The 14,499-nt window shown below is 35.9% G+C and overlaps 1 protein-coding gene across 2 annotated transcripts in view; it reads left to right on the top strand.

The window, feature by feature from the left end:
• Window positions 1–8,780, top strand: part of LOC125662147 (uncharacterized) — a 45,705-nt gene extending 36,925 nt beyond the window's left edge. The window contains exons 7-15 of one of the 2 annotated variants that reach the window (XM_048894328.2): window positions 159–362; window positions 2,002–2,458; window positions 2,814–3,531; window positions 3,898–4,119; window positions 5,360–5,431; window positions 6,437–6,613; window positions 6,753–6,878; window positions 7,099–7,202; window positions 7,402–8,780. In XM_048894328.2, the coding sequence (XP_048750285.2) occupies window positions 159–362; window positions 2,002–2,458; window positions 2,814–3,531; window positions 3,898–4,119; window positions 5,360–5,431; window positions 6,437–6,613; window positions 6,753–6,878; window positions 7,099–7,202; window positions 7,402–7,497 (2,176 nt within the window). In that variant the 3' untranslated portion in view covers window positions 7,498–8,780. The remainder of the gene's footprint in view (window positions 1–158; window positions 363–2,001; window positions 2,459–2,813; window positions 3,532–3,897; window positions 4,120–5,359; window positions 5,432–6,436; window positions 6,614–6,752; window positions 6,879–7,098; window positions 7,203–7,401) is intronic. The other variant, XM_048894330.2, reaches the window with a different exon arrangement.
• The last annotated feature ends 5,719 nt before the right edge of the window (window positions 8,781–14,499 follow it).

Raw genomic sequence — 14,499 nt, forward strand, 5'->3', positions numbered from 1 at the left:
CCAGAAGTATGTAGGGACAGGCAATATTGTTGATATGAAAAGTTTATGTACTTTGCATCTCTCTTATGAAGTTATTTCTAATTTATTTCTGAAGTTCTTTAAAAATGTGTAATAGTGATAACTGTAAGATACTAATTATGGATCTGTAACTGTTGTAGGTTTGATGACCCGTTAATGTTGGAGCGCTACAGGATGATGCAGACCCCCTACCTGCCTTTTGGACCCCCAGGGATGCTGCCTCCCCCCGGAATCCATCCACTGCTGGCATCTGGGAGGTACCCTCCCGAGTTACTACACCAGCAGTTTCCTTTTTCCTCAGCATCCCGGTTACCAGATCACATATCCCCCTCACTGTCTGAAAGGTCAGTTTCACAAACTCATCATCAGTTACCAGATCACATATCCCCCTCACTGTCTGAAAGGTCAGTTTCACAAACTAATCATTAGTTACCAGATCACATATCCCCTTCACTGTCTGAAAGGTCAGTTTCACAAACTAATCATTAGTTACCAGATCACATATCCCCTCACTGTCTGAAAGGTCAGTTTCACAAACTAATCATTAGTTACCAGATCACATATCCCCCTCACTGTCTGAAAGGTCAGTTTCACAAACTAATCATTAGTTACCAGATTGCATGTCCCCCTTGCTGTCTGAAAGGTCAGTCTCACTAAGAGACTTGTATACAATACAAGTATTAATTATTAAACTTGTAAGTATTAAGTATTAATTAACTTGTATACAATCAAGTAATCACATATTTACTTGCACTGTCTGAAACGTCAGTCTCAGAAAGTTGTCAGTCACTAGTTTACACATCCCCTCACTTCTTGAAAGGTCAGGCTTGCTTAGTAATGACTTAGCTAACTTTAATGGATATATATTTATATACAGGTGACTCTCGATGGCTCGAACTTCGATCTCTCGAACTCACGAAGTGAAATCATGGTTCTGATTTTTTTCTCTATACATATAACAAAGCAAATTTACTATCGATCTCTCGAAGTGAAGTTGGGTCCCGTAAAACACATTTCATTGTTTTTCACTCTCGATCTCTCGAAGTGGTGGTAGCGTATACCCACCATTACACAAGCGTGTAATAATTTCCGCTTGGGCCTTACCTGGATTTTGTTGAATGCTGGTGGTGTAATTAGGTGTTTACATAGTTGAAACATCACCAGTGTTTCTTTCTGAAGGTGACACACTTGAGTATATAATTGGCTAATTGGTCAGTCTACACCTTGCACTGGGGTTTTGAGTCATGATTATTGAAATTATATGTAATCTGACTATGAATGAAATCTAGAATTTGTTTTGACATGACAACGAGAGAGTAAGTTTTATACATAATATAGAGATCTACAAACTGTTAAATTTCTCGAGTTTGTTCTTTGTGTAAAGTTACTCTAAATATCGTTTTACTCATTCGTTAGAATTTTTGTTTTGGGTAAAGCGACATAATATTGTGCTCTGTTTAGTTTGCAATAGTAAAACATCATCGGAACTTGGTTTTGTATGCCTATCTAAGCATGATTAAAGAACAAATAAATAAATAAACTTTGAAATGTTTTTATTAATGCAAAATAAGTTTTTTTTAATTTTGATATCAAAGTACCTGACGAATATGAAGGAAAACATGTCAAAATGATATCATATGATCTTGTTGGTATACATTTCCGGTTACTGTAAAATCTGAATGATACCGGCGGACCTTCAATTTCCGAATTTCAAACTCTCGATCTCACGAAGTTTTATCAAGGTCCCTTGAACTTCGAGTTATCGAGAGTCACCTGTACTATCCATTTGTGGGGGATAGAAAAAGAGGAGAATATTTTTAAGGATATTTGAAATCATACTATGAAAAGAAATGTATATCAATCTATACAATTACAAATATTTTGTGAAGGCATGAAATATGGAAATCTGTAATTTTTATGTAAATAAAAAAGTTTTATTATGAATGTTATGAATATGAAGTTCTGTTTTTTTTTGGTTTGTAGACAAAGAATTGAAGAAGAGAGATACAGGGAACATGAGAGAGAGAAGGAAAGAGAAAAGGAGTTGGAGAGGGAACGAGAAAAAGACAAAGAAATTTTGCTCCGAGAGAAGGAGAGAAACAGGGATAGAGAGAAGGAATATGACAAGGATAAAGGTCATTACTACAGCCATAGTTCTGATGGATCTCGCAAAGAAAGGAGTGGATCAATAAGTGGTGGAGAACACCATAGGCTTCCTAGGGCAGAGGAACTGGGACTGTCTCGCTTTGGTTCTATCACTCAGGGGACTCCCAAAGAAATGCATCACAGGAAGGACACTCGTATGGATAAAGGGCAGGAATCTGACCGTGCAGTGAGGGACGTGCATGGGGAAAGGGGTAGTGTTCCATTACCAAGCAACCTGGAACACACTTATAAAAGAGATGAGAAATACTCGCAACTATTCAGTTCAGGTCCAAAGGTTAGTTTTGTAAAATGGAACACAATATGACAGTTTTTATATCAGGAGGGGGGGGGGGGGGGGATCCTATGGAATCAAATCATGTAACCTTTTGAGAGCAAATTTTTTTTCAGATTGACAATATTATATAGTTTGGCTTTAATGTAATTTCATTGGTGTATATTTTATAGAGGTTATAAATCTGATTTGTGTATTAAGGAAATATACAAAAACTGAGCCCCTATGAAGTATTATGCTTAAGAAAAGATATATAAATATACAATCAAATATCTTCATATTTGAAGAGGGTCAGTCGACATGATTTTGGAATTGGTAAATGTATGGTAAAGTTGATGTTGTACATGTGTTGTTGTAGATGTCAGGGGAGGTACAAGATGTCCGATACACTCAGTTGCACTCTTTGGACCGTAGTGCCTCAAGTTCCCATGCACCCACCGAATCCAGACCCTCCAAATCAGATAACAACTTCTTCAGACCATTTGATACGAAAACATTAACCAATGGCTACCATTCAGGAACCTCGGACCTGGACAAGTTGTCATCCAGCTTTAAAAGCCTTAGTGACCAAAGAAGTAAAAGTGACGTACATAGACACAAACACCGAGAAGATAAAGTCCATTCACATCATAAAACTCACAACGATCTGTCCAGCTCAACTGACCATAAACTCAAACAGGACAAGTCTCGTCCTGGAAAATCCTCAGTGGAGGACATTAGAAATGGCAGTCATTCTGCACGTTCACGTTCGCTATTGTCCACCCTTAATCATCAGGTGGATCACAGTTCAAGACACAACAAATCTTCAAATCACCAGTCAAATTCATCCCATCTCCATCATAGTCATGAATCTCAAAGGAATCTTAAAAGTCGACTTGACCTGGAAGAGCAGAGGTTGAAGAGGAAGCGAGCTATCGATCCTTACTACACTGATAGTGATGAGGAGGACACCGAGGAGATGGAGAGAGAGAGATTATTGCTGATCACCAGTGGTCCATCACTGCCAGTGGATGAAAATCCAGAGAAAATGAAGTTCCTCAAAAATCTTGGATTGACATCCAGAAGGATAAAAAAAGGTGAATAGAGAATATTTCCATTTTTATTTTGCCCTCAAGATATAAGGTCAAATTATGTTTTTGGTCTGTCTGTTTCTGTCTTTCTGCAACTTTACCCTTAGTCATAGAGACTTCATCTTGATGAACTGAGAGGTCAAGGACAGTTATGTGACTGATAAAGATTAAGGTCATTTATTGAGGTAGAGGTCAAATTTGCCACATATGAAAATGGCCATAATCGGGTGCATAGTGTTTCAGCAACGCATCTAGTTTATGTTGTTGTTGTTGCATGCAGCTAATAATCTCAGTAAATCATCCAAAGAAACTCAGTTGCTAGTTAATTCATCAGTACCTAATGATTCATCAGTACCTAATGGCATCTTTTAGATCTTGACTTTGAACGGTTGCGTAATCGGCGACGTATGCACCATGAGCGGAGTGTGTCACCGTTGGAGATAGAAAACCAAGGCTGCGATCAGGAGATAAGCAATCTGCCAACACCCCCTCAATCTGTCTCTGACCAGATGTGTCGAGATCAGGACTTCCCAGAGAAATGTTCCTTTCTTAACAGCTTCCAGCTGTCTGTTGTGGATAAGAATAGGAAAAAAGGTAAATTGGCAGGTATCTTCTGAGATCACTGATAAGGGCATATTGCTTTTGGTCAGTCTGCAACTTTGTTAACCCATTCTATTACTAGATACTTGGCAATCTGAAAGGACAATGCTATATGAACAGGTAAAGGTCAACATCAAATTGGACTTGACATTAATTGGGTGCATAGTGTTTCACACAAATATTTTATCATGGGTTGCTTCATTGCATTCTTTTCCAATTTTTGTGTCAATTTTACATTATGTTACACTGGTAACAGAATGCTCTGTCAGGCCATGTCTGAGTACTCTAAAACACATGATGGGGAAAGGCTTGTAACTCCTATGACTGGAAGATTAAACAAAATTCAACATTACATTTTGCATTCTGAAGCTTTCGACTTGCATATAATTCATCTAGATTGTCACCTATTATCATCCCCAAAAAATTCCAAGTACTTTCTGAGGTAGATATTTGAAAATCAATTAAAAATTAGACTTATTTGTTTTGGATTGGATATGCACAGTGAGTGGCTCAAAGATCATAGATGCTCAGCCAGTAACTTACAGGTTGTTGGTTCGAACCCCAGTGTTGACACTTGATGTTTGGCATTCTGTTCTTGGACTAGGAAGTGTACAGCACCCATCTGTAAATGAATACAGGATTTAGGAGTGGGGGGGGGGGGGGGGGGGGTTGACCTGTGATGGACTGGAGTCCTATCCAGGAGTAGTCTTTGACTCTCATCTGCTCTGCACTACAGAATCCAGGAATAAACTGGTCTTCTGGGCCTCTTGACTGGGGAAGGATTTGACTTCCACCTTTGATATGGTATCCCCTTATTCTCCCCATCTTTTTGAGTGGCCCACTGCTGTTGAAGATTAACTTGTCGGGACCAGTACATCAGTTACCTTATAATGGATTATAATTGGCTGTTGTAATTCAAAAACAGATCTCCTGGTGAAATTTCATGTGGTGTCTTTGGATAGAGGATGTGCAGAGACCTTTAACCAATACAATTCAGCGGAAGTCCGAACACTTCAAATGTGTCAATTTCGATTAATATGGTTATTTTCATAGCCAAAATTTGAAATAAAAAAATACACAAAAATCCCAATATTTTGATAACCAAAATTTGGAATAAGAACATACACACACACAAATCCCAGTATTTTGACATGTTTCCCAGGAACCTTGAAATAGAAATGTTACATAAACAAAACGAGTAGTTTTATCAGTGATGTACCTTTCATTGTTACAGAGTTGGAACAAATTAAGCACGTTTGTGAAGAGGCAAGGAGGAGGAGGAGGCTATCAGAGGATTCCCAGTCAGGTGTGTGTTAAATTAGTGGTCACTTCTGGAATAGTGGTTGAATACAATGCAACTATATTAATTCTTTTGATTGGCTAATGCGCTGGGTTTATTTGAGCATTAATGAGATTCAAAGCTTTCGATTGTGATGACACACAAATCCTAACATCCAATATTAACATTTTGTATCTATTTTATATTTTAAAAAATCCAACAAATTAATGTAAACATTAAGAGAAATTTGCATTAAAATGATAACATCTGTACATTACAGTTTGGTGAAAATAACATATATGTAGCCCTGTAATAATACATAATATGGAAATTAAGTTTGGAATTTAAAGCAGATTGAAATTTCAATCGGAAAACATTAAAAACAGAAATAATAATAAAAATATTTAAAACAAGAACCCAGCAAATTTAAAGTTATGTGCATTAATTTTTGCAAACATCTGTTAAATGAGCTTTGTATAATACATAACTGGTAAATCTCAATGGTGATAGTATTAATAAGCCTCAATTCATAAGACAGAGGACTACCCAGCAAATGTATAGGTGACTTTCGACAAATAGGGGACCTTGATAAAACTTCGTGAGATCAAAATTTTAATCAAATCTGGAAATCAAAGGTCTGACCATTATGGTTCAGATTTTATGACAATCGGAGTGCATGTGTATAACATCCTGGCATCGTTTTGACACTTCCTTCATATTTTAGGTATATGTAATTGACTTGATTTTAAGAACATAGAACTTTATCTTGCATAGATGAAAAGATTTGTTAAAGTTTATGTATTCATTTTTTCTCTCGTTAAGATAGATGTACATTTACGAGACAAATTTCTCGTCCATTACAATGTTTCGCAGTCACCAACTACACAACACAATCCACCAAACAATCGTCACAATTTTCAGTCACTTTACGCAAAGCACGTATTCTAATAAATAGTTTGTATCCAATGGACAGTCACAAAGTTACCTAAGTATTGAGTAGCTTTAAAATGTCTTTACGATTGATAATTTTAGGCTGCAAAAAGAGGAAATTGAACTTGCCAGATGGGATATCTAGAAAGGGGAGAAAATCAGATGGCAAAAGCTTTAGTCTGATGTCTCGGATTCCAAATAAGGAGGCTTGTCGGGAATTCGCAGAGGAATTCCACCAGTCTGTCCTTCTGTCCACTCAACGGAAAGCCCTGGGTCATGGTATGTATCATCACTAACTTTGGTATGTTCAAGTCAATAGCTAGGAACATTTGACAATATTACATGAATTTTCAACAGGGTGAATGTGTAGTAAACAGAGTTTATAGATTAACAGGAGTTTATTTTTTCTTCTTTTCAGATATAAAACTTGGTAGTATGGAAAGCCATTACCCGTTGGGAGGTAGTGATATCATTGACATGGAAGTAGTCCCCAGGTGGCAGGGACCCAGTTCAGTCATCCAGTCATACCAAACTTATCTCTCAGGTCAGTCCTCGTTAAACCTAACTTATCTATCAGAGCATTCATCGGTCCTCTAGTTTGGGTTATTTGGTTCAGAAGATATTTGATGTAGAGTCTAAATTGCCTCTTAATCACAAAAAAAGTTTTTTGAAAAATAATGTGTTTGTTTGGCTTCCTTGATACTCTTTCCTCGTACCTCTTTAATACTTGAAAGTTACTTTTTTAATTTTTTGTTTGTTGACAGAGCAAATAACTGAGAAGAAAGTTCTAAAAGAGAAGTACAAGGTTCTCCAGTCACAGAACAGTCACCTGTCAACAACTGCCAAGACTCTCCAACAAAAAGAATTGGTAAGCACCGTGTGTACATTAGACAGGGCAAAGAATTAAAAATGAAGAAAGTAAAATAGTGTTGATAATTGATGTTATATAAATATGTTATATTTGATGTTGTGCTTTAAGACACCCTTTGCTGGCAGACAGTTTAAAAATCATACAAGTCATGTTGTACTTTTATTGTCAAAAATAAAACCATCTTATTTACTTGTAGGAGATGCTTAGCTGTAAGAAAGAAATGAATGAACAAAGAATGGAGACACAAAGTGCAATAGACAGACTGAAACGGTGCTTAAAGGATCTACACTGACAGAAAGATCTGTCGTACTGAGGAAAGTTCGAACATTACTGATCTCAAGGAAGTTGTATTGCGATTATCATTGTAAATATTCAGTGTTTTACAGTGATTGTTAATTAAAGATGTTCAAACATGGATTGCATACCGCTACCGTTTGGTAGAAAATCCAGCAATGTTACTCCAAATACATACTGAATTACACTAAGACTTTAAAAAGTGCTGTCTTGGAGACCTTCATGTTTCCATGGCTACTGGTGTGAAGTTGTGGCCTGTGAGGCAGAAGCCACACTAATGTGCAGCAGAGAACTTTTTTTTTATTTATTGTTTTTTTATATTATATATATTAATCAGTTTATGTGATCATGTAGCCTTGTATACAAAGATTTTATGCCGTTAAGTTGACCAATCCGGGTCACTTTGTCTTTTGTTTTGATAGTGCTTTATACCGGTATACCAAAATTTTCAAATGTCTCGCAAAGATCTGTTTTTTGTAGCTTTTTTTCCCTCCAGTTTCAGAAGAGCCACATTTATTATCATGGCTGATGATGTGTAGAGAATAAGAAAAAATTCTTTGTTGTACTGTAAATCAAGAAGTTTTGTGGGATTTTATTTTTACAACATTGGCATTGTTGATTTATGTGCGAGAAACTAAATTTTTATGAATCGCAATTTTACATGAAATTGAAACATTGCAAATAAAACCTGATTGACAGTATATTTCTAATTTTTACTGCTGATTAATTTTACAAGTTATAGTGCTGCTATTACCATTATTGCAATCATGATGTAAATGTGATGTAAATTTAATAAAATATCTGAAGGTTTTTTCAACATGACATTGCTCACAAGCAAGCAAATGAAAAATTTCAAATTTAGGCTATCTGTGTCGGACAACAGTCCAAGTTTACATATTTTAAAAATGACAATCATTGGGGATAAATACAATGAAAAGAAAAACTATCAGATATTTGTATGAGGATACACCTTAATGAATATATCCAATGTTTCAAGATTATGCAGAAGAATCGACTCAGTGTATTATCACTGCACAAGTATAATTAGTATAGGATAAAATGATGCATTTTCTGTGCTGCAGCTGCTGAATTATACAATATGGACTACAAACTGTGCACCAGGGTCACCTCACCATTCAATTTTCTCTCTGTGTTTTCACATTTGTGGCTTTACATTTGATGTACAAAACCAGTTCGTTTAACTCTCACTTGTTCATGCTCATGCCACAGTATATCAACAAATGTATTAAGAGTGAACAAAATAAATATTAAGGAAATTCAGCTTTTTAATTGCTTTTCAATTAACAGGAAGGCCAGTCAGATGATACAAACGGTAAATGGGCAGTTGTTCTTCCTTAGCTGAAGTGCAATGCTTTCCATGTATGAATTATCTCAGCAGGAACTATATTTTAAATAGCACTTTTGACACTGAAGAACAAGCATTGATTAGAAGATTTGTTTGATTACCCATTTATTGTAGAGTATTGTGGTGCTTGCTCAGGAACCTGTGCAATGGTGTGCGAGCTCCCGTAGTGCCCAGGTTTTCTTTGATGAAATAACTAAAAATACAGAGAGATTTAAGGTTATAATTGTTTACAATCTAACTAAAATCAGATCTTCTCTAATCATTACACTGGCCAGGGTAAAGGTTAGAGAAGATCTGATTTGAATTAGATTATTGTTTAGTGATTGGGTCAGAAGGGGTGCAACTCTTATATTCATCCCCAGCAGTGACTTTAAACTGTCCATCAAAGCTGATGATTCGGGCTGAATGTATTATGAGTTTGGATAATCTGTGTGCATTTTTCGTTTTCTGATTATCAAATATTTAATATTTTTCATCTTGATGAAATTACGGCAATTTTCATTGGCTGAAAAATTCGTTTGATTTCTGCATCAAAGAAAACCTGATTTTAACTTTATGTTGTATATCGATATGGTGTATAAATTTGAAAACAAAATAATGTTTTTATACAAAATTCAATGTTTTAAAATATTTAAATGATAAGAAATGTATCTATTATAATTCTTTTGTTGATGGCATATCAAAAGGAAAACTGGTCGGAAAACTTCAATGTGCATACTGCCTGCATCAAGAAAAGAATGATAAGATTCATTTCTTAAAGGAATTACTGCTGCTAACATTTGTGATACAAATTTTAAAATTTATTAAAGTACATGTACAGGTAATATGTTTTCGGATAATGGACTGAGGTATCTGAAAAATTAGAAAACTGCACCAAAGCATATGTAATGGGATACATTTTTAACAACGCAGCGTGATTAATTTTCTCTGAATACAGGTGGCGCACAATACATTATGGTCCTCTAGTGATTGTGTCAGTATAAGAAATTTATAGAGAATTTGCCATTTCTGATTGTCATTAAGTGCCAGTTAAGGAATTCTTTTACCGACAAATGATATAAATGAACAATAATTTTAGTCATAGTTGATATTTATGTGACTCTTGTGGGATTTTTTGCAGTCCTCAGCATCTTTAAATCAGGATAAGGATGTCAGTGATTCTTCATTATTATTTTTTTATCAATATTTTCGAAGAACAAAACGCAATAAATATGCTAGAAGTTACATGTGCAACAAAAACATGCAATTATTAACTGTAATCATTTTACACTGCAGACAAAAATATGTAAAATTTTGATCCCCTATTGTGGCCCCACCCTGTGGGGAGGGGGGGGGGGGTTGTGGTTTTAACAAACTTGAATCTGCACCATGTCAGGAAGCTTTCATGTAAATGTAAACTTTTCTGACCAAGTGATTCTTCAGAAGATTTTTAACGATTTATCCTATATATATTTGTATGTAAACTTCGATCTCCTATTGTGAACCCACCCTACTACCCCTGAGGGCATGATTATAACAAACTTGAATCAGTTTCAGGACAGCCTCATAGATATGATCAGAAATTGTATTCCTGGAAAGGAAGCTCATCGTCTCACATTTGCTATTTTTTCCTCGATTTCTACATAGAGCAGATTCATAGGGGCCTCCATGGCCGAGTGGTTAGAGCATCGTGCTCAAAATCACACGGCCTTTCACCTCTGGTCAATGCGGGTTTGAATCCCACTTGCGCTGGTAAGTGAGAAGGTCTCCAAGTTTACTTTCAGAAGGTCGGTGGTCTCTTCCCAGGTACATTGTATCTGGGTTCTCTCTTCCACCAATAAAGACTGGGCGCCACCATATAACTGAAAAATTGTTGAGTGTGGCGGAAAACAGCAAAACAATCAATCAATCAATCATAGTGCAGATTCAAGTTTGTAAAAGTCGTGGCCCCTGGGGGTAGGTTGGGGCCACAATAGGGATCAAAGTTTTAGATTTGAATCTGTAGGGAAAATCTTTAACTATGGGACAAGGTGACCCATGGGCCTCTTGTTTTACCATTGTGAGATGAAAATCTTCTCTTTTTGGCAATTTTTCTCCTATAATATTTAATAAATTGAGTGCCAGGTATTACCTCAGACAACTGCATCTCCTAGACAGAGGAGTTAAAATTCTTCTTAAAATTCATTGAAGAGGTAAGCATGCAACACCACTTTTCCAGTTAAGGTCATTCACAATGTTTCAGCCTTGTTTGTTTAAAACTGTTTTTTTTTTTTTGATTTGAAGGGTTCTTGTATGATATCAAAACTAGGTTTATATTTTAAAGTGTAATATTACTATACTTCGTATAATGGCTTGGTTAGATCACCTAAGGAGTATTACAAGGGTCCCGGGTTCAATCTCAGGTGGATCCAAAGAATTTTCTCCCATGCATAACTTGATAATGCCCATATACAACCTTCTGTCATACATAGAGTTGATTTTACATACCACAACCAGGAACTATCAAAATATACTAACTTTAAAACAGACCTAGTAATATATCCAGATAGAATGCAAGTGAATTGTACCGGAAATGTCACCAAAAATTATGTACATATATTATTTTGAAAAATGGTGCATGACCTTAACATGAATTCCAGTGATTTTAATATGACACTATAATACAGAGACACCAATTTTCTAACCCAGAGCATTATCAGAAAATAGATTTCTCGTAAAGTTACAGATAAGCATGTGGCATACATTAGAGTAATTGTCTAAATCTGTGGTCTGTCATTTTAGAAAAATGCAAGTCTGAACGGTTTCTCAATGATAAGTTGAGATGGTAGAGTAGGAAATTTCGTGGTTTTTATACTCCAATTTGTCCATTAGTTTGGAGATTGGTGATGTCCATGCGCATCTTTTTTTTTTTAAAGATGGCTATATACTTTTATGTCCAGCTTGAATTATGTCTTCATATTATTTCTTGTGATGGTTCGATTCATGTCATTGGCATAAGCAGAGAGATGTGAATTAAGACCCTAGCTAGCTAGCCAGACTGGGTTATTGGCTGGAGAGATACTGTCCAAACATTCTGTCACGATTCACTTTAAATAATAGGAAGATGAAAATACACGACACTGTCCATTAAAATGGAAGCGTTTCCATTATTTTAAAAGTATATTCATCAAAATGTGTTTTTAACAAGTAGTATTTCATCTATAATATTTACTAGTACTATACACAACAATTAAGATATTGTGCAGTAGGTAAGTAAGCAGTAAATTATGAAGCATTTCCCTGGTATCTGCAATGATACATGTCGTTTCACTTGGTAGATAGCAAGTCATTCAATATTAAGAAAATTCCTTTGTTTAAAGTGTGTCCCACTAGCTCTAACAAGCATTGGTACAGCGCTGGATTTTTTCCAGGGGTTCCGGGTTCGATCCCCAGCAGGTGCATATGTCTTTGTCACATCTACACACATTCTACATTAATAGAAGCTTTGCAGTGTTATGACAAGATTCAACAATTCAGGTACAGTATCAGCATTTGTATGTATTAGTTCAACAATTCAGGTACAGTATCAGCATTTGTATGTATTAGTTCAACAATTCAGGTAAAGTATCAGCATTTGTATGTATTAGTTCCTCCTGAATAAATCAACGTAACATCATAAGTTATATTGTTTTACATCTTCAAGAAGTTATTCGGTCATGTAGCAAAGAGTATTCAGTAAAGCCTTCAAAATTTATTGCGAGAGGGGATGTAGCAACAGGAACTTTTGCATATTGGAGTGTAGCACCAAGTTTTGTAGACACTCTCTTTGCTCGATTAACATACAGTTTTTGCTAAATTGACATACAGGTTTGTTATCAAGAGATGAAGATTCCTATTGATTTTGGGGTTAAGAGGTCTAAGGTCACTCAATGAAACAAGAGTACTGCCAACGGTACAATGTAAGCCCGTCGAACAGTGAAATTCAACCTGGAAACATTTTATGCACTCTGAATTAATACAACACACATTCTGAATAGAAAAGCCTTAAAGTGGGTCATGGTGCATCAATGCATCTGACATGTGAACTGATTATGTATTTCTCTTGAGAGGGGAGGTTGTGACAAAATTTGAATGCAATATCTGTATCCATGATGAGAAAAAGTCCTGATTAGGAATATCTATAATAGAGTCCAGGAAACCATTTGATCAGATCTACTTTTAGTTCTAAAGGAGGCCATGGTGCACCAAATAAGTTGAAATGTGAACTGATTATGTATTTCTCTAAGAATGAGGTTGTAACAAAATTTCAGGGCAATACCTGTGATCATTCCAAAAAAATCTGGAAAACTTTGACCTACTTCTACACCTAAATTGGGCCATGATGTGCTAATCCAGCTGAAATGCTAACTGCACTTGTATTCCTCCGAGAAGAAGTTTAATTGTGACTAAATTTCAGTGCAATATCTGTATCTGTAATGAAAACTGTTTGACCTACTTTTAGCTCGAAATTAGGTTATGGTACAATAATCCCACTGAAATGTAAACTCACTCTTAAGCTTCTCGAGGAATAAATTGCGACCAAATTTCAACACCGTATATGCTTCTATTATGAAAAACAAAAGGCTCATGGGTCACATCGCTCACCTGAATCACCTTGGCCCATATCTAAAAATTTTCCCTATATATTTGCATCTAAGACTTTGATCTATATTGTGGGCATGATTTTTACAAACTTGAATCTGCACTATGTCAGGAAGCTTTCATGTAAATGTAAACCTCTCTGGCCCAATGGTTCTGGAGAAGAAAATGTTCTCTATGCACATGTATATTTGTATGTAAAACTTTGATCCCCTATGTGGCCCCACCCTTCCACTGAGGAGGGGGGTGGGTATTTTAACAACCTTGAATCTGCACTGTTTCAGGAACCTTTCATGTAAATTTGTACTTTCCTGGCTCAGTGGTTCTCGAGATGTAAAACTTTGATCCCCTATTGTGGTCCCATCCTATCCTCGGGGGTCATGATTTAAACAAATTTGAATCTGCACTATGTCAGGAAGTTTTCATGTAAATTTGTACTTTTCTAGCCTAGCCCAGTGGTTCTTGACAAGATGATTTTTAAAGATTTTCCCCTTTATATTTGTATGCAAAATATTTGATCCCCTATTGTGGCCCCATCCTACCCCCGTGGGTCATGATTGTAACAAACTTGAATCTGCACTATGTCAGGAAGCTTTCATGTAAATTTCAGTTCTTCTGGCCCAGTCATGAGTGATTCTTTTCAAAAGTACCAAAATTTTTATTTTTCCTGGCCCAGTGGTTCTTGAGCTGAAGATCTTTAAAAATTTTCCTTATACATGTAAACTTTGAAATCTCGAACTTGTTAGGACTGAAGAAGAACTTGGAGATGTCCGAGGGTTTGAGAAATCTAAGTTAATGAAATTGACACCAATATTGTGCGATTTTTTTCTGTTGTTCTATTTGACAGGTAAATAAACTCACTTTAAAAAAAGTTTTAGTTGGAAATAGAGAATTTTTAAAAATACGTTTGCATTTGCATGTATATTGAGTATCAATTACTTAAATTACAAAATGAATATTTAATTCAATGACCCAATTCAAACAAATATTATTTTTCATACGGTCAGTTTAATGTATACCAATGGCTGATAAAAACAA

Source organism: Ostrea edulis, chromosome 1 (assembly GCF_947568905.1).
Source record: "Ostrea edulis chromosome 1, xbOstEdul1.1, whole genome shotgun sequence".
Taxonomy (NCBI): Eukaryota; Metazoa; Mollusca; class Bivalvia; order Ostreida; family Ostreidae; genus Ostrea; species Ostrea edulis.